Source organism: Copadichromis virginalis, linkage group LG14 (assembly GCF_057382275.1).
Source record: "Copadichromis virginalis isolate Kocher_CV1m ecotype Utaka linkage group LG14, C_Virginalis_male_GT1.1, whole genome shotgun sequence".
NCBI lineage: Eukaryota > Metazoa > Chordata > Actinopteri > Cichliformes > Cichlidae > Copadichromis > Copadichromis virginalis.
This window is the reverse complement of record NC_140631.1, coordinates 33,934,872-33,953,113: the sequence shown is the minus strand read 5'-3', so window position 1 is coordinate 33,953,113 and position 18,242 is coordinate 33,934,872. Positions and strand designations below refer to the sequence as shown.

General features: G+C 39.4%; 1 protein-coding gene across 5 annotated transcripts in view; it reads right to left on the bottom strand.

Moving 5' to 3' along the window:
* The window catches only part of frya (furry homolog a (Drosophila)), a 50,410-nt gene extending 32,418 nt beyond the window's left edge, over positions 1–17,992 (bottom strand). Inside the window, exons 1-3 of one of the 5 annotated variants that reach the window (XM_085430551.1) lie at positions 17,897–17,992; positions 3,860–4,059; positions 514–567 (exon numbers count right to left, since the gene is read on the bottom strand). In XM_085430551.1, coding sequence (XP_085286677.1) covers positions 514–567; positions 3,860–3,979 — 174 coding nt within the window. In that variant the 5' untranslated portion in view covers positions 3,980–4,059; positions 17,897–17,992. Of the gene's footprint in view, positions 1–513; positions 568–3,859; positions 4,060–5,602; positions 5,923–8,809; positions 9,076–12,536; positions 12,835–17,896 lie in introns of those variants that run through there. The other 4 variants (XM_085430553.1, XM_085430552.1, XM_085430549.1 and 1 more) reach the window with 4 other exon arrangements.
* Positions 17,993–18,242: the final 250 nt, after the last annotated feature.

Here is an 18,242-nt window from a genome sequence, read left to right as displayed (position 1 = left end):
GTGAGCGAAAGGAAGGAACAGGCCGGGCACACAGGAAGGGAGGAGAGTCTGGTGGGACTGGGGAACACAGTGAGCCCTTCATTCAGCACACGGCTGGAGAAGAATCCTGGCTCTGTGTGGCTGCTGAATGGCCTCGCGCAGCAGCACAGACACACCTCTGTGGCTGTGAAAGGGCCTTCTCTGAAAAGCCACAGACCTGCTCGATACACCTAGTGCTGAGGCAGTGCCAGCTGTCAAGGTAAACACTCCTGCCCATGACTAGATCTGAAAGACCTTTTGGGATGTGAGCTGGGCTTTCAACCATCAACTTTTTCAAGCTGAAGTGCATCATACTAGAGCAGTATCTATGACGTGCTTATTTTCCAATTGGGAGAGGAAACACAGTTACCTCTGTGTTGGTGTTGGATTTTGTATAGAATAAAAATATAATCTAATATGGTTATATTACAGGTAAAACAAATAGTTTATCTAGTGAGCATTTGGTCCTAGGTCCCTGTATTTCTATGCACTTACTTGGTCAAACTGAGGATCTTCTCCCCGCTGTAGTGACTTTGTTAATGGCTTTTCCTAAAAAGGCAGAAAAAATAGTCATTTTAAAACTTTATTTTTGCAATAATACAGACAAAAAAAGTTCTTTGTAGTGTGATTTAAAGAGTATAACTCCAAATCTGATGACTAAGGAGTATGAACCGGGACTGATCACAGCCCAGCTAATGAGAGGGCCATCAATCAGTCTGTTGCCTGGCTAGGAGCAGGCAGGGTCACTTACAATATTAGAGATGGGACATTTATGACAGTTCTTATTATTACAGTCTTCCATCATCTAAGATAAAAGCCTTCAAAAGGGTTTAATTCTCAGTGCACCCATCTCCTGGCAAAGTGACAGGCCCGTCGATGACTTCTTGACTCTCTAGCCATCAGGTCATAACCAGCCATCCTTTTTATGAAAAGGCTTAAAAAACATAAGCTGTTAACACAGATGGTTTAACTCTCTGAAACTCACTTCACTTCATATATACCGCACACAAATATCTACTTAAAACATTTGGGAAAACGGCAACGAAATTGTTAGCATTGTACAATTTTTGGAAAGATAAGACAACATTTTAGGTGAAGCTCCATCACACAACGCAAGCCTGATTTAAGGGCAAATTTACGTAAAACAGACAGTAGCATCATTCTACATCTATTGTTTATTCTTGTGCAATTAAAAATGTCTTCTTTCTCTTCCTTTTTGCAACCCTGCTTTTCCAAAAACTCCCTATTGCCATGTCATCAGCCAGGCAGCACATCACAGCACTTCAGTTGCTGATTAATCCAAAAAAGCTAACTGTGTGATCTGTGTCACAGTGACATTGCGTGGGCCATAATGCTCTCTCTCTCTCTCTCACACACAGCTGGAACACCAGCTAAGCTCCAAGGTTTGATGAACCTTTTAGTTTTTAGACAAATGCTTGAATCTGAGACGCCCATCTGTGCTGGAATGACAGAAAAGTCAATGCTTCTAGCTCGGCATGGCTTTTAAAGATTTTACTGCCATTTGGTCCAGCCTGATTCCTCATAGGTTTAAAGCCTTTTTTTCATTGATACATGTATTTTGTAACCTGTGTCTTTTTGTGCTTTACCCTAACAAATGTTGACTACAGATCAATGTCCATGATGGATTCTGATAAATGAACTCACAACAACAGTGGGAAAACTACAAGAAGAGACTAAAACAAATTACTCAGCCAGGTCTCCACTGAGAGGAAAAACCAAGAGAGACACATCCTCCCTGCAGTCCTCTGGAGGGTAACAGAATGAAACAAGGGGCTACACTCTTCCCCTATGGTAATTAACACTTCACTGCAAGCCGAAGCGGGTGACTAACAGTTTTTTGTAAATCACAGCACCTAAAACTGGAGACAGAATGTCCACAGCAGCTTCACTGATTCAAGGCAACAAGTAAACTCACAATTTATCAGACCTACTAAAAATCACATGGAAGAGTAGCTATGTGTTTCAAATAATTAAATAACAGTATGTAAAGCAAAATGTATGATGATGATCATCAAATGGCGGTAACACTTATAAGATACTGATACACCAGTCTGACTTTCTGTCCACAGAATTATTTCTGTGAGCTGTTTTTGGCCTGAAAGGATCAGCTCCATCCTCCACTGGACTAAAAGTCTCCTGGAGATTTTATTGCCAGCTTGTGCATTCATCTAGTTTTCCAGAAATATTTAATTGCAACATAAAGACAAAGTCAGAACAGCTAGAAATGAGTTTATGGTGGGTTTCTATTGATTCAATATTAATTTTATGGTTAAAATGAATGATAAATGAATACATATTGGAAGAGAAACATAATTAGTATAGAGACGACATGTACTTTCCTGTGAAAACATGAAAATATTAACTCTAGATAAAAGCCTCGGAAGAGGACTCGCTTTACTTCAGTGAAAGTACATTTTTTGCTGTTGGACATTGATTGCACGTATCTGCAGAGACTAACTACTGATCAGCGGGGGGTGTACATGCAAAGTGAGCTACTTTTGATTGGAAGGTAATGGCACAGGTCACGTGGTGGAGGGCAGTCTTCTTCCAAATAATCGTGGTCTGACTTGGAATCACTGCAATCAGACAGGTTGACAAAGGTTTGTCAATAATTGCTAACTAATTTTGCATGTTGCAATAGATCTAAGTCAGTCTGAAGATGACTGCGACTTGTCTTTGCAATCGGGGACTCAGCTGGTTGCCAGATGACTGCATTCTGGTTACATTCTTACATAAAAAGCAGGGTGCCAAGCACCTAGACAGTTAAATCTGTCCTGGCTGTATTTGTGGGGAAATATTTGAATTTCTGCTTCAGTTCTACGAGGCTCTGTCTGGACTCTGAATGGAAGTACTTCATGTGAATTTCTTTGTATACAGATGGCAGCAGATTTTCACTTTTAATCGATTTATCACAGTTAATCACCTTATGACCACAAACTGACGGCATGAAATTTCCAATTTGACAGAACTGAGTTGTAAACTGATAGCAAAACTCCATCTTATTGGCACTTCACTGACACACAAAGATGCTTTGAGAATTGCAGTTTGCTGATAACTGTTGCACATCTGGTCCCTGTCTTCTAAGAAACCATTTCAAAGGCAGCGAAGTTGCAAATTCATTGCACATAATGACATTAATATTGGTCATGCCACAACCATTGTTTTCCTAATGTGACTATAAGATAGTAGTGCAAAAATTCCATCATATTTTTGAGACACAAAAGTGACTTCATGTTATCTGTCTGACTGACAGAACAAAAGTCAAACAAAAGCTATAACTCTTTCGATAAGGGACAATCATCTCAAGCATTACTCATTTAGCAAAATTCTTACTTAATTATTATATATTTTAAATAGTTAAATAGATAATATATTTCTCCTAATATCATTTGATTTGAAATTTCTTCAGTTCATTAGACGCTTCTGTGCTTCTGAGTACCCGGACTGTGTGTTTTTAAATTATTACTAAAACATTATTTTCTTAGAAGTAAAGCATCCTTCACCACTTGTAATTCATTACAGTCAACAAAAAATGACACAGGCCTGTCTTTCCAGCATCTTTCTGTTATAGAGATTTATAATCTGGGGTCAGAACACCCACCAGGGCTCAGGAGATGATTAACAGGATAGTAAACAAGAAAAAAAATCTAAGGGTTAATTTTTTACTCTAAACTTTTTACTTTTTGTTTATATTTAACTAATATAACACTCTTTAATGCTACATTTTTAGTTTCACATTATTATCTTATAGCCATAAGATAAACAGAATGTCAACTAATCACTACAGGACACAAAGAGCAGTAACCCTCTTCCCACTCACCAGCGGTTCAGCCATGATTATTCGGATCTTGCGCTCAGACATGGTGGTGAAGTTGGCAAACAGGCTCTTGAGGACGTACTCGCCTGGCTTGCTCTCTGGGTCAATGGTGATGGGCATCATGGCAGGGGGACCCTTCTCTCCCTGAGGACAGCAGAGTGGAGGGATGGGAGGTTTACTGTATCCGTTCCCCACGGGCGAGGCTGCGGAGGAGAAACAAAAACCACAAGATGGGAAACAGTTTCATTAAGTAAAACATTGCCAAATCAAGCACAATGAGTGGGACAGGATCAGCCACTAGAGAAAAAGAGTTCACCGAACAGGGTATTGCTGAGAAGTTTCCAAACATGGACAAAAAGTTCCCAACATGTTGAGCATTCCTCAGTAAGACTGTCCAAAGGGCACAGTCTTGCCCTGAGTCTGCTGTTTCTTTCCTCCTGCTACAGTGAGCAGAGCACATATGGAAATAAAACACCATGGCCTGCAGCTGGTGTTTTGGTTTTGTACCAAAGTCGTCACTGTCCTTTGAGGGAAACAAAAACCTTGTGCGTGTGATCATCCTTCACTCAGTGTTATGATATGGCCCACCTTTAATAACGAATGGCTTGCCTCGGGCCACTTAAACCCATGAAAAAACCCACGAGTTAATAATTTAATCTCTGTGTTGAACTCTTGTGCCTCCAGACACAAACCTGCTACATACAGTAAAGACATGCATACAAACATCTTATTAGAAGCGTGACATTTTCCTTCAGCGATAACTCTGCAATTTCTAACCAGGCCTCAGCCTCACAAACTGCCTGGGTTTGGTGTATAATAGTCAAAGGACAGAACAGAGCTAGTGCCTTACAGTGAGAACCATATTTTCGTAAACATGTGCATGCGCATGTAATAAATACGTCTGGACAGAAATCAGCAATAGTAAAGGTCAACCCAAACTGTTCATCTGTCAAAATCACAAATCACATTTTTCCTTTTTAGTTTTATTTTCACTCACTTTGTGCTGCATATTTATCCAAAGCGACACAGTCATATGGAGAGATTTCCCTGAGAGGCCAGTGCTGCTTGACAAATATTTCTTTAAATGACCTCACCAAACCATAAAAACCTGAAAAATGTTTTAATTGAGAGTACTCATATATTTTTAATGTACAATTGAAGGCTTTAACCTTTTCTTTTGCTGGAGATGTAGAATTATTACGTCTACTATTTGGCTGCATGTAAGTCTTGAAATTTAATATATTAGTCTAGTAAGGTTGTGACAAGATAAAAGACAATTAACAATATAATTTAAGGATTTCATTTGTTGTATGCCACATGAGAGAGCCAAAACAGGAAGGTTTAAGACGTTCATACAAAGTTTGATAGGTTCATCAGCGACTACAAGTTGTGCTGTTACTGCTTTACTAAAAGCTATTACCTCTTTACAACTAACTTTAAATAAATTGCCAAAAACTGAATCGCAGCTTAGATTTTACACATCTGTACAAGCTGCATGCAACATAATGAGAGGAGATGAGCAAACACACAATGAGCATTTTATGAGGCACCACAAATTATGCAACACTGACAAATTGCATAAGAGAAGTTGGAGAAGCTGGTACAAGTACACAAGTTTTCTTCTCCAGGTCTTTTCAGGACATGGAGCATTCGGCAATCTCTCAAGGAATGCCCAGCATGTGTAACAACCTTTTATGGCTTTCAGAACATGCTTCCCTCATTCGTGGCAATCCACGCAGCACCTACCCAGACCCTTGATGAAGCTAATGACGCTGGCCTTGCTCCAGCACACAGCTGTCCCGTCCATAGTGGGAAAGGAGGATATGGTATCCAGGGTTGTCCTGATTTAAGACAAACGCTCGCTAGTAAAATCCACCAACTTCCATGTCTTGTGTGTCAGCTGGCTCTGTCCTTCTGGTTATAGTTTCCATGGTGCACAGAGCCAACAGCGGGTGTGTTTTAAAAAGTGGGAGTAGTGTTTGGTACGGGAGACCACACAATCTCTAGATCTCGCTCTCTCTCTTTCTCTCTGACAGCGGCTTCTGCTATGGCTTCCTCCAGCCTTGTGACCACCCGGTGCCTTCCAACAGTGAAGGTCAGGCGGGAATTTTTAGCTGAGGCACAGGACAGCGATGAGGTCCAGCATGCTATGGTGGCATAGACTGGTGACTATATTTATCCAGGAGTAAACACTATACTGACAGAGCACTCCCCCCACCCCCTATCGGTGATGCAAAACCACGAGGTACAGACAACCAGAGTGTAAACACCATTCTTGACCACAGTGACTGTTTCACTGCACTTCCCTTAAAGTCTGACAACTTCTTAAAGAAGAACTAAAGTCATTAAGGCAAAGATTTTAGGCAACGTTCCAGCAACAGACACTCTGTGATTTAACACCCCAGATTTATAAAGCAATATCTACATTTTCCCTTGACAAAATATTAAACCAGAGACGAGCTGTAAATAGGAACCAGTGTGCATATCAAGCCTGTGTCTGTTGCTCTGGCACTGTACGAAGTCTGAGACATGACATGTGACCCTGCAAACAAGGAGCTCAGGCACAGCGTGCATTACATCATCGCCATGCTGGAAACACCCTGGGCATGGTGGTACTCCCTGGAGGACAATGCAAACAGGCTGACAAGTGTCTCTCTTGCACACACACACACACACACACACACACACACACACACACACACACACACACACACGCACACACACAAAACATGCAGTCCACAGAGACATCCCTACTGAGTAAACAATGTCTTTAAGCGGCAGTTTGTGAACAGAGTGGCTGGATATTTAGATACCACTGACCTCTTAAACTGGACCAAAAATTCCAGTGTCAATATAGACTTCTGGGAAACTTTGTTCAACTTCTCTAAAGCTGACATTGCATTTTAAGAGATAGCAGTAAGAAAAGGAAGTTTCCAAATGTACACACTATACTATTCTTCCAGGCTGGGAAAAAAGGGACAACATCCTTAGTTACTCGACTAAAAGGAAGTGTTTATAATACTGTAACAAATTGCTGCATAGAGTAGACCATAAAGTGACAGAGCATTTCATTTACAACCCAAATTGTTAAAATATTCCACAGACACCTCCACAAAATGTGACATTTCTCCAATAAATAATTAAAACCTCTCTGGACTTGAAGAAACAGAAAGACAACATTATTATGCTAATATTTTCACTAGTTCACAGCTTTAGTCTTTCAAAAAGTGAGAGTGAGAGAGTGATTACGAACCTCTGTGAAAAGCAGCTTAAAATGATGGTTGCAAATTATTGACCATCGGCCCTGTTTGAGCCAGCTGACATCATGCAGGAAACTACTGCCTGCTGTGAGAGAGCATTTCAGGCCAATTATATAAGCCCTGGTCAAAAAGCCCACATCTGTCTGTTTAAAGTGCACATAGAACAATTTTAGCTCCTATTAAAATACTACTTTCAGCTTCTCAAAAATAGAGCTCTTGTTGTACTGTATACTGCTACACAAAGCTAAACATTAAAGAAGAATGAATAAAGAACTTAATTCAAACTGTGAGAAGAAACTGAATAGTAGCTTTTAAAAATGTCAGAAAATAAATTGTAACTAAACATGTTTGGACCGCACCGCTCTACCCAGATCCCCACAGCTCATCTCCTGCTCTGATTGGCTGATGGAGGACTGGCCTTCAGTCACATTGAACAACAAACCTGATGCAGCTGCTCCACAATGGCAGTTCTGTCCTGCTGTTTGTTACTGTTTTATTAGTGCTGGACAAACTAACTTATCAAACCGGGTATCCAAAAATGTTTGTGATTATTAACCCTGTGCTCACACACAGACACACACACATGCTACACCAATTTGGAAGCTATTATTTTCTATATTAAACTAAAATAGATAAATAAATAAATAAATATATATAAATACATATAGTTCATCAAGTCACATATTAGCAGGCACTGTGTCTCACATCTCATGAAGGAAAAAAGAACTTTTATTAGCAACACTATATCTGTTGCCATCTTGTGATACATTACATAACAGCTTGTGAGAATGGAAGCAGAGAGATGAGATTAGGGAAGAGCACAAATTTAATGAAAATGTTAAATGCTGATACAGTACAATGACTGCCTGTGCCTTTATCACTTTAGCAAAGTGACCCAGTGTGGGGATTATGCAACATCATCAGGAGATGGCTCAATGTTTAGTGTGTGGAAAGGGGCAGCTTGTTCGATGGTTTCTCTTTGCATTCAGATTAAGCTCCTAATGCAGTCTGCTTGAGACATGCAACTAGCTTGTAAACATTTAGCACTTTAGGTATTAATCAATTTAGTGTGGCGATATACAGATATAGCACACATGAATAAACTGCTAAGAAGCTAGGTTTAATGCCTGCGTTCGGCTTTTTCATTAGTTTTGCATCCATTCTGTAGGCCACCTCTCACACCTCACATAAAACAGAATAGCACCATGATCTGAAGCATGAAGGCATTTCATCTCACTCTGATGGTTTCACTAGAAGGCAATGAAGCTGTGAGCTTTGGACAGAAGATGCAACCAAGCTGAACCTCCAGTAATCCTATTACTGTGTCCTTGCACTTAATAAGAGCTATTCTGGCTCTGTTTATAAGTGAAATATGGCCACAATTTAAATATAATCAGATGCAGAATCACCATCCGCAAAACTTGTAACATAAGCTATTGTATAATGACTTAGCTAGTCATCCTTGAGGAACTTATGTATCTGGCTGTTGCTAAGAGACAACTAAAAAGCTGTTTTAACTGTGGTGTGCTGTTACTACAAGTACATTAAATTTGCAGCTTCTGGCATACAGAACTATCACATTTCGCTGATCTTAATTTGCACCAAGAAGCAGCATAGAGCTATAAAGTCAGGTTACTAACAGTCATTCAGCTCTGCCAGGTGAACACTACAATAACAACAAACTGGTACTCACTTCCACTCCATGACTTCAGCAAAGACTTGATGCTGATTTCAAAGAAGCCCGAGTCCTGCTGGCTTGTCATGGCTGTAGCTTCCTACCCCCTTTTCTACTTGTGGTTTCCCTCCAGTAGCAGCAACAGCAGCAGTTAGGTTGGGACCAGCAGGTATTGCCTGCTGTCACCTCTCTGTGACGCACACAATGCTGTGCTGACAAGACCCTGAGAAAACACACTAGCACTGCTATACCCCTCCTCTTGTGTCCTGTCCTTGGCTATCAGCCCTCTCTCTCCCTCCCTCTACTCTTTCTCTCTCCCTCTCTAAAGCTGTGGCAGGCAGTGGGCGGCAGTGCAAGCTCCCTTTAAATAACTGCGTGGAGGCTGAGAGTGCAGGAAGCAATCCTCTTAGGGGAGAGCAGTTAATAATAACTACTGTTTGTCTGCGTGCAAGGCCTGATAATGATGAGAGAACTGGGCATGTGCGTCTTTCAGGATGACTGAGAGAATCTGTCAGGTCACGACCACTGACAGAGGAGATGAGAAATCAGGAAGTATGACACATTACATCTGGCTGAGCGAAAAGAAAATGACTCTAACTGTTCTAACTGTAAGTGATCAGCCAGCCAATAAAATCAACTGAATGTAGAAAATAAATATGGGAAGAGGGGCCGACTCTCCCAAAAAAGAATTGTCAGCCGCATAGTGTAAAACTTCTCTTTTGCAGATAATGCAAAAATGAATACATTGGAATGTGTCCAATGTTCACACAGTCCAGTGTTGCATCTCACAGATTCTTTCAGCACTATTGCAACTATATTTAAAATCATGCAATGGACTAATGTTTACTGTTAACAGCATTACTGAAAATATATTAAATTAATTTTAATTTATATATAATTTTTTTTATACATCAGAGCTGAAAACAGTGGAGCAAAGGAATTTCCCCCCCAATATCAAGACAATTAATATACAAAAAGAAAGAGCATTATAAAAAAAAATTGCAATTTTTTGATTTTTTTTGTATAGATGTCTACAAATCATTTTACCAAAGTAAAACTATAATACAATGCTCCTTTTTTTCATCCAATATTTACATTATTCTGGCATGTGGAAAGCACAAGCAAGTTGCCTGACCATATGGACTATAAAGACATCCTCCAATCTACCCCCTCTCAGTGCTCTCAGGATAATCCTATCAGAATTCTGCCTATCCATCAAGCGGCAGCCACTTGCACTTGATTACGTAATACACTCTGTGATGGAGAAGCCACCACTGGCCGTGGCAGTGTTTGGTAAACACACATTTCAGAGGCTCAGGTGTCCTGGATATACCCAACCCAGTAGTTGGGTATACTGAATACACCAAGCAGGACATTCCTGCTTGGTGTACTGAAGCGTTCCACACATTGTGTTACTCTACAATCAATCCCTCCCGCAGCAGTTTTATGTCATGACATAAATAAACAAGTGAGTGAAAAGATGCTGTTGACTTCATTTATGAGGGTTGTTAAATCTCCTTACACACTTGTTTATAGTTACAAAAGAGTCATAAAGCAATAATCTATGGTATCTATATTACAAGGGGAAGGGTTTTTCTGACTTCTTTTATTTACAGTTGGTCTTTTTTAAGACAGTAATGTCAAAACATTAAATATCAAATGTTTAAACTAAACTGAAGTTTACAAGCTTTTAGATAAGTTCATCTAAATAATTTGTTAATAGGTAAATACTCACATGTTGCTTGTATCATGGCCCTCTCAGCAAACATCTCCTCAATTCAATTCAACAAGTAACTATTTAAGCCGAGCACTATTTTTAACAGGAGAATTCATTATGTTCTCTAATCAGACTTGACTATACATGGTCAATTCCTGCCAATTCTGATTTTTAAAAAGCATAATTTCTTAAGAAGAGTTTTTAAAACATATTTAGCTGGTCAGCTTGACTGGAATCTTTGAAATGCAAAGACTTATTCAATTCCATCATTTTTTAGCAAGGCTGCGGAACACTGAGAAGTCAAAGTAAAGGAAGAATGATGGAGAAAGAAAGAAACGAAAGAAAGAAAACGTGGGAAATACCAACCACTTTCAGGCCTGTGTTACACATTTCGGGGTTACCTTAAAACCTTTTAGGGTCCTACAGTAGTTTAAATATATATATATATCAATACAAAAAACACTGTTTATTCAATGAAGTGCATTTGTGTCAGCAAGTAGTTGATGCAGATTTATCAGCTGCAAGTTAATGAAGTGGATCACCTCTTTCACCAGTTTCCACAAGTGCTCTATTGAATTGAGATTTGGTGACTGTGGAGGACAGTGAACTCGTTGTTATCAAGAAATTAGTTGGACATGATTTGAGCTTTATGATGTGGCACATTATCCTGCTGGAAGATGGGCACACTGTGGACATAAAGGAATGGCCACGATCAACAACAGCACTCAGGTAGACTGTGGTGTCTAAGCAGTGATCAGTGTGCTGAGAAAACTACTGTTACTGTTGTTTTCCTATCAGTTTGAAGCGGTCTGGTCATTCTCCTCCAACTTCTGACATCAACAAGATAATCTCACCCAGACAACTGCCGCACCCTGGATATTTTCACTTTTTTGAATCACTCTCCGAAACCCTAGAGTTGGCTGTACTGGAAAATCCCAGTAGTTCATCTGTTTCTGAAACACTCTGAAAACATGTCACAGTCACAGTTCTTCCCTGTCCTGATGCTCAGTTTGATACTCTTAACCATATCTACATGCGTAATTGCTACAACGTGATTCATTAGATATCTGAATTAACAAAAATTGGAAAAAATATGTTACGTTATGTTATGTTATTGCATTGCATTGCATTGCATTGCATCAGCCAAACATGTTTATCATGAAAAGACCTTGTGTTACTTTGAAGAAACTTTCTTTACCCTGTTTGTGGCATAACAATGTGTCTGGATAACTAGGGGCAACTGATGCCAAACGTAGATATAAAGCAGTGGCAGTTTGCTGGCACACTGGCTAGAATCAGCGAGACTTCTCAAGAAGGAAAGCTGCCTGAGAATAATCTTGTAAATGCCAGTTATAGTTTTATCATTTTCAGTGGCAACTTCTCCACAAATCATGTTCACTAACAAAACACCCAAACAGAGGATGAATAAATAAGAAAAGTATTGCTGGTTATAAAAACCCCCCAATGTAAGCATCTTTCCTTCTTTAGGCTTTAAGTGGGCACAGCCTTTAACACATTAAGCACTTATTATAGGCATTATCAAGCTCTGATGAAGGTGAGGAATGTGAAATATGTCTGTCTAGTTCAGCCATTTTTATGGTTATCAACTTCAAACCCTTTACTGCCTCCCACACTCGCTCAGTGCACCCGGTGCCCCTAGCTTCTTCATCTTCTTTTGTCTCTCTCAAACATTCTTTAATGTCCCGTTTATTTGAAGTCATCTTGTTTCTCTGTTGATTAATTTACTTAAGAAATAAGATCCATAAAAACTGAAAAGGTCAGCTAATTCATCATCCTACATAATATAAAAAATTATGTGATGTACACGCTCTAAGTCCATTACAAACAAGTCACTGGATTCCTGTGTAACTATGAGAAATACAACGAGGAGGTGAGGAATTTCACAAAGTGGGGGCATGAGTGGCTGAAACACTGGTATTGGTTGCTCACCAGATATTTCCAAAACCACATTTTACACAGATTACTGAGGAAATCACTACAACTTGACTGTGTCAAAGCAGCACCTACTTTCAAGAATAGTTGGCCTCTTCCTATGACGCATCTTTTTAAACTTCCCCCTGAAGTCCTTGGGTGGGAATGGATCCAAAGGTAAGCTGGCAATGCGCCCCAGAGCAATCTCATCCAGTCCCTCAGAGCAATCTGTCTCACTTTTGGCCATTTCTCTCACGACACTCTCTCCTAAAGACATGTTGGATGGCAGGAAGCCCAACACTAGTTCTTTCATTCTTCTAAAAGAGTCATTTGAAGGAATGCCAGGTTTTCCACTCTTTTTGTAGAACAATTTTTAATTTCTTCTCCTCCCTTTCCCTCGTTAGTAACGTAGTTCTTCGTCCTTGCTGGACACTAATTTTCTGCCGCGCAGAGATGCTTCAAGTGCTGTCGGCTTCAGTCTACTAATGTGTTTCAACTACAGTACTTGTCAGGGCAGTTCAGCAACTTACAGTAACATTCATGAATTGGGCAGGTGTTGAATTACTTAGACAGCTCCTCCTTCATTCAGCAAAAAAGGCAGGAGGCTGAGAAGAGAGGGGCAAAGTTATAACTAAAGAGGGCGGGAGGGGATAGAGAGGCTGCTCTGACAGCCACAGCATCCCTGCCTACTGTATGCCCATGAGGCAGCGCTGAATAAATATCCTGTATTTGTCTAAACAGGCATCTCTTGCCCCTGGAAGCAATAATTAGATAGAAACTAATTCCTTAAATGATCGTGAATCCCTACGAGAATGCTGAAAAGTGTGCGTTAAATGTTGTGTGACAACTTCTTTGTTTGTTCTGTGTTTGACAAACAAATAGATCTTCCAGTTGCTTCACAGAACAGGTTCCGTTAGTTCAGTACATGATCGGTGACTCTGCGTTAGGCCATTCTTATACTCTAGTTAGTCTTCTTCAAGGACTGAAGTGAACACTAACTGGACACACCTATCACATGAACCAGTTTTTCCTAGTCTGACCTACATCCGTAACACAAACACCCTGTGTATGTACGTGACATAAAGGCGTTTTCTGTTTTAGGAAGAAACAGCAGAACAACTAGCCTATACTTTATGTACCTCTTGTATGCATTTCCAGTGAACAAAGAAATGTGTTGACAATTAAAAAGCCAACCATCACACTCAGACATAACTATCTTCATGGTCTGCTGACATGTAGAGTTGGACTCTGTCAAAGAGCAAAGAGAATCACTGAACAACAGGGAGCCCCTGGCAACATGCCTTTCCCCAAAGTAATAAGTCCAGCAGTAATGTCACCTGTCAAAGAAAATATTATCCTAAAGAAAACACTATGAAATACTTCATAGTGCAAGTACATTCATCGGGATTCCCAGAATTTGAGTCTGGTTTTCATGCACGTTTGAGCCTGACCTACTTAAAAACACAGTCATGTTGTCAGAGTAAATAATAAGCAGAACGAAGTCCTATCATCACAACATCTGAAAACACGCTTCCTGTTTTGGACTCATACCACCAAAAGCAAGAACAAAAATATCACACCTAAATATCTTTGCACCGTAACACTAAAAGTAAAAGACCCCTTTAGTCTGATTTCTAATGAGCATGTGTGGTTTTTGTGCAGTTGTGCAAATATTTCAAGTTAGGGTTTGATTAATATTTTCAGGTCAAGTATTTCAAGCATTCTCAACAATAAAAATATTTACAGCAATACACAAACGTTCCAAGCTTCTGAGACAAAAGCTGCCGTATTGTACTGTGGCGCTACTGAAAATGAATGTAGGAGGGAAATATGTTATAGTGATAGAGCACCCTCTAGTGTCAAGTAATACCACCTTTCTCCAGTCAGTCATTGTTTGAAAATGTGACTTTTAGCACCACATGCATTTCTTTATCCACATATGACAAAAATAGATCTCCTTGCTGAGTCACTGTATGACCTTAGTTCAAGTAACATCTACAATTATGACTTGATTATGACACTTTGATAATGCAATAGGAGCGGGAAGTACATGCAAGTGTAACTTTGTTTTCACATTAAACAATAATTGTTTATTTAGTTTATTGACCAATAAAACTGCAGACTCTCAATCTAGAGAACTGCCCTGCAATATTCAGATACGTTTATGTGTCCTTTAGCCAATACAACAGCAAAAGTAGATCTGTAGAGTTTATGTGTTTAAACTTTTAGATGCTACATCATTTATTTAAACTGTGAGATGGACATTGACTAGATATTTATGTTTAATGCTTTAACTTTACTAAACCAGTGTATTACTTGTTTATACTTTATTATTATAATGGGCATTATTATAGTGACTTAAAAGTCCATTATTAGTTCTAAACCACCTCATATTATAATAAAAACAGCAACAAAACGTCACCAATTCAGTGTTGCATCAAAAAGACACCAGAAATATGACACTAACATTGAGGAATATGAGAATCTTCCAGAACATCAAGCTCTGATCGACTTTCTCATAATTTTAATTTTCATTCATCAACCATAACTGAGCTAATGTCTAGTCTGAGCATGTAATCCAAAATAAAAATGTTCAAATATACTGAGCTTGCCTGTTGCCCAAAGTCAGCTGGAACAGGCTCAACCCCTTCCCAAGTGACTCTGTGGTAAAAAGAAAAAAGAAAAAAAAGAGAGAGACAGAGATAAGAAAACAGACGATTGGACGGATGTACTGAATTTGTTCCATGTACACCAAAGTTGAGGAGGAGTAGCCAAACTGGGAAAATAGGCCGGTGTCGGCATGGCCGCTGAAACCAACACCCTCTGGTGGAGCTACAAGGCTGTTTCCATGGTGAGACACATTTAGATTTGAACAGGCACAGCAGAACACGATGAATAATTGATAGATATCAAGACCTAATGTTAGCACAAACCTGCTGAAGGTTAATTCCAGATATGCTCATGGACTCTTGAATAGGACACATGCAACAAGTAGCAAGACACAATGTGGGAATGAAAGCTGGATACAAATGGCTGCGATGTTACATATGATAAGTTATTAGTGTCTATGAAAATGCAACAAAGAGCATTTCTCTTTAAGTGTTTACTGTCAGCAAAGAAGCAGCATTAATCTACATTTCAGAGGGCTGTTTAAAAATTTACAAACTTCCTGAATGTTAAATGGAGAGACTTTGCATAATGACAATTTAGAGCCACATGGTATCGAGGCTGTCAGATTTTTACAGCTGCTAAAACCTTTTATTACTTTGACATGCCAGCCGTTTCCACATTTTACATAAACAGCTACGGTTAAAAACAAAAAGCAAGCATCCACAGAAAGTAATTATTCAATGGGCCACCTATTCTTTACACTGCTTTGGATCTGGGATGGGTCAGCACACAAAAGGACTATTCAAGGGCTACAAACAAGTCGACAAACAGCACCTGTTCCCTGCTCTGCATGCCTATTATCGGCCTGACGAGGGAGGGTTTCTTACTGAACACATGCAGCCACTGTGTCCCCTGAAAAAGGAGAGCAGATCCAGTTACAGTGAGGTGATTATGTTCTTATACATTGTGCATCAACAGTGCAGGTTTGCCTCTCGTATCGATAGCTTCTAATGGATGCTGGAGACAATACCAGCACAGCGCACGCTGCAGACTGACTTAAAAGCATGTGTTCATTATTGATTCAGTCTTTTGTGCCATGTGGATTGCCTCGGGGTTTATCTAAGTAACTCATAAGCATTGTACACATCAAAAAAGGGGAAAATATGTTAAGATTCATTGTTAAGGCCTTCATTATATTCATTGCCCTACAGGCAAACACAGACTCTCTCATGAGGAAGGGTTGGAAATCTTTACAAGTATTCTTCTTCTCTGCTGAAGATGAGGTTTAAATAACAACTCTGATTCTGGCAAATCTGTATGACTACTGTATGTTACAACATTCTCGTTTTATAATGCTATTGATATCAACAGTATATCACTTAAAGGCTGCAGGATTCGAGCTTCCCTAAAATAACAATAATGCCACTTGACAATAAGTTCAAGTCAATCATATTTATTCATCTCTTTTTGTTCAAACAATTTTGTTCTGTTTATTTCACAGAAAAAACCCTAAAGAGCTAAAATAACAAACAGCTAATTTAGATGCAGTTTGAATCTCTCCACAAAAATACAAACTCACAGTTGCATTCCTGTGATGAAAGATCAGATATCCAAAATCCAATGTTGTTACACAATGTATGCAAGCTATGGCACGCCTTAATTTCATTGTATTGTTTTGTAACCCTATTGCGACTTTATTTTAATGGGAAGGAAGACATAGTCCTATTAACAGTGCACTTGGTGATCTGAATTATGTAACTGACAAAAGCTTATATGGCACATTATATTACTACTCTGTTAGATGTCTAAACTTAGCTTTTAGGAGTTTCTTCCTCGAGGTTTAATATGTAGTTTCAATGCACTGATGAGCTGTTAATAAACAGATGGCCACTTACTTATGTTGGAAACGCACACATCAAAAGTTAATTACTAGAACAAAGTGTCAGAAATGAGGAAAAAATCCTCTGTGGTCACGAGTGTTAACTCTGTCCTGGCATTGAATGGCATTTTTTTTTTTTTTTTTAACTTTTTGAACACAAATGTGTAGAAAAAACAAGCTCCACAAAAAAGTCTCACAGCCTGTCGGTTTCTTCTGGACGCTGACAGTGTTGGCAACTCAGCCACCTTGGCATCCCCAAGGCAACACTTCTGTTTTTTTGGGTTTTTGTTTTTTTTTTTGAAATCTGCTAAGCTTGAGCAACATGTAGCGAGTCTATATACAAATATAGAATTTCACGTTTTTCTCTCTTAAGTACTCAAGTGCTCAGTACTTTGACCTTGTAGAAAAGAAGACTGCTGGAAATCTGAAAACTCACTTGGATTATAGGTACAGCATGACATGCAAAATCACAAAAAACCTTCAACGGGGAATTTCCCCCCTTGTGACGTGATTAGATCTGGGCTAAAAGACACCCTCTGATTCACTACAGTTTTGTGTTTAAAGATTAACCTCTCTGTAACTTTCGTTTTCTTCCCGCATTGGTCATGCAAACGGACTTTGGAACTATTTGACACGATTAACCAAAAATCCGTTTCCTTTAAACAGATGCGAAAAAATATTTGGGTGAAAAACTTATAAAGTCTACTTTCAATAAATCCATCTCAATTTTAATTAGCTTCGACTTGACAGCTACTCCAGCTATCAGCAGCTTACATCGAGAGAGTTTCAAGTCATATATTCCTGTAGTCTCTGAAATACCAGAGAGATAAATAAGCGGGTTATACTATCTTCTAATTTAAAAAGAAAAACAAACACAAGAAAAAACAAAAACCAAGACTGGAGTAAAATATGAACTCCTGAAACTTCAATCAGAAGACTACTCAATATTTTAAAAGCTGATAAATACCTTTGACTGTAACAGAAATCAGTTGTTTCGCTTACTCCATCTCCTCTCGGGAAGTTGGTCCAAGTTTTTGCCCCGAAATCCCCCCAGGAGCTCCACTTGTTAAGATGCACTTGCTCTCACTATCACCTTCTCCCTCCATCAGCTCGGACAGAGACTCCGCCCCCGGCAGCCACCATGCTCATGTCCTCCTGAATAATGAAAAACACTCCTCAGTCTGCAAGATGAACCTGACTCTGGGCCAGTGTATGCGTTTTTAAATAGCCCAGCACAAAATAGTACAGGTTATTACAATACACTGAGTTGAAACATTACACATTTCATTATGGAGTTCAACTATGGACTGTCT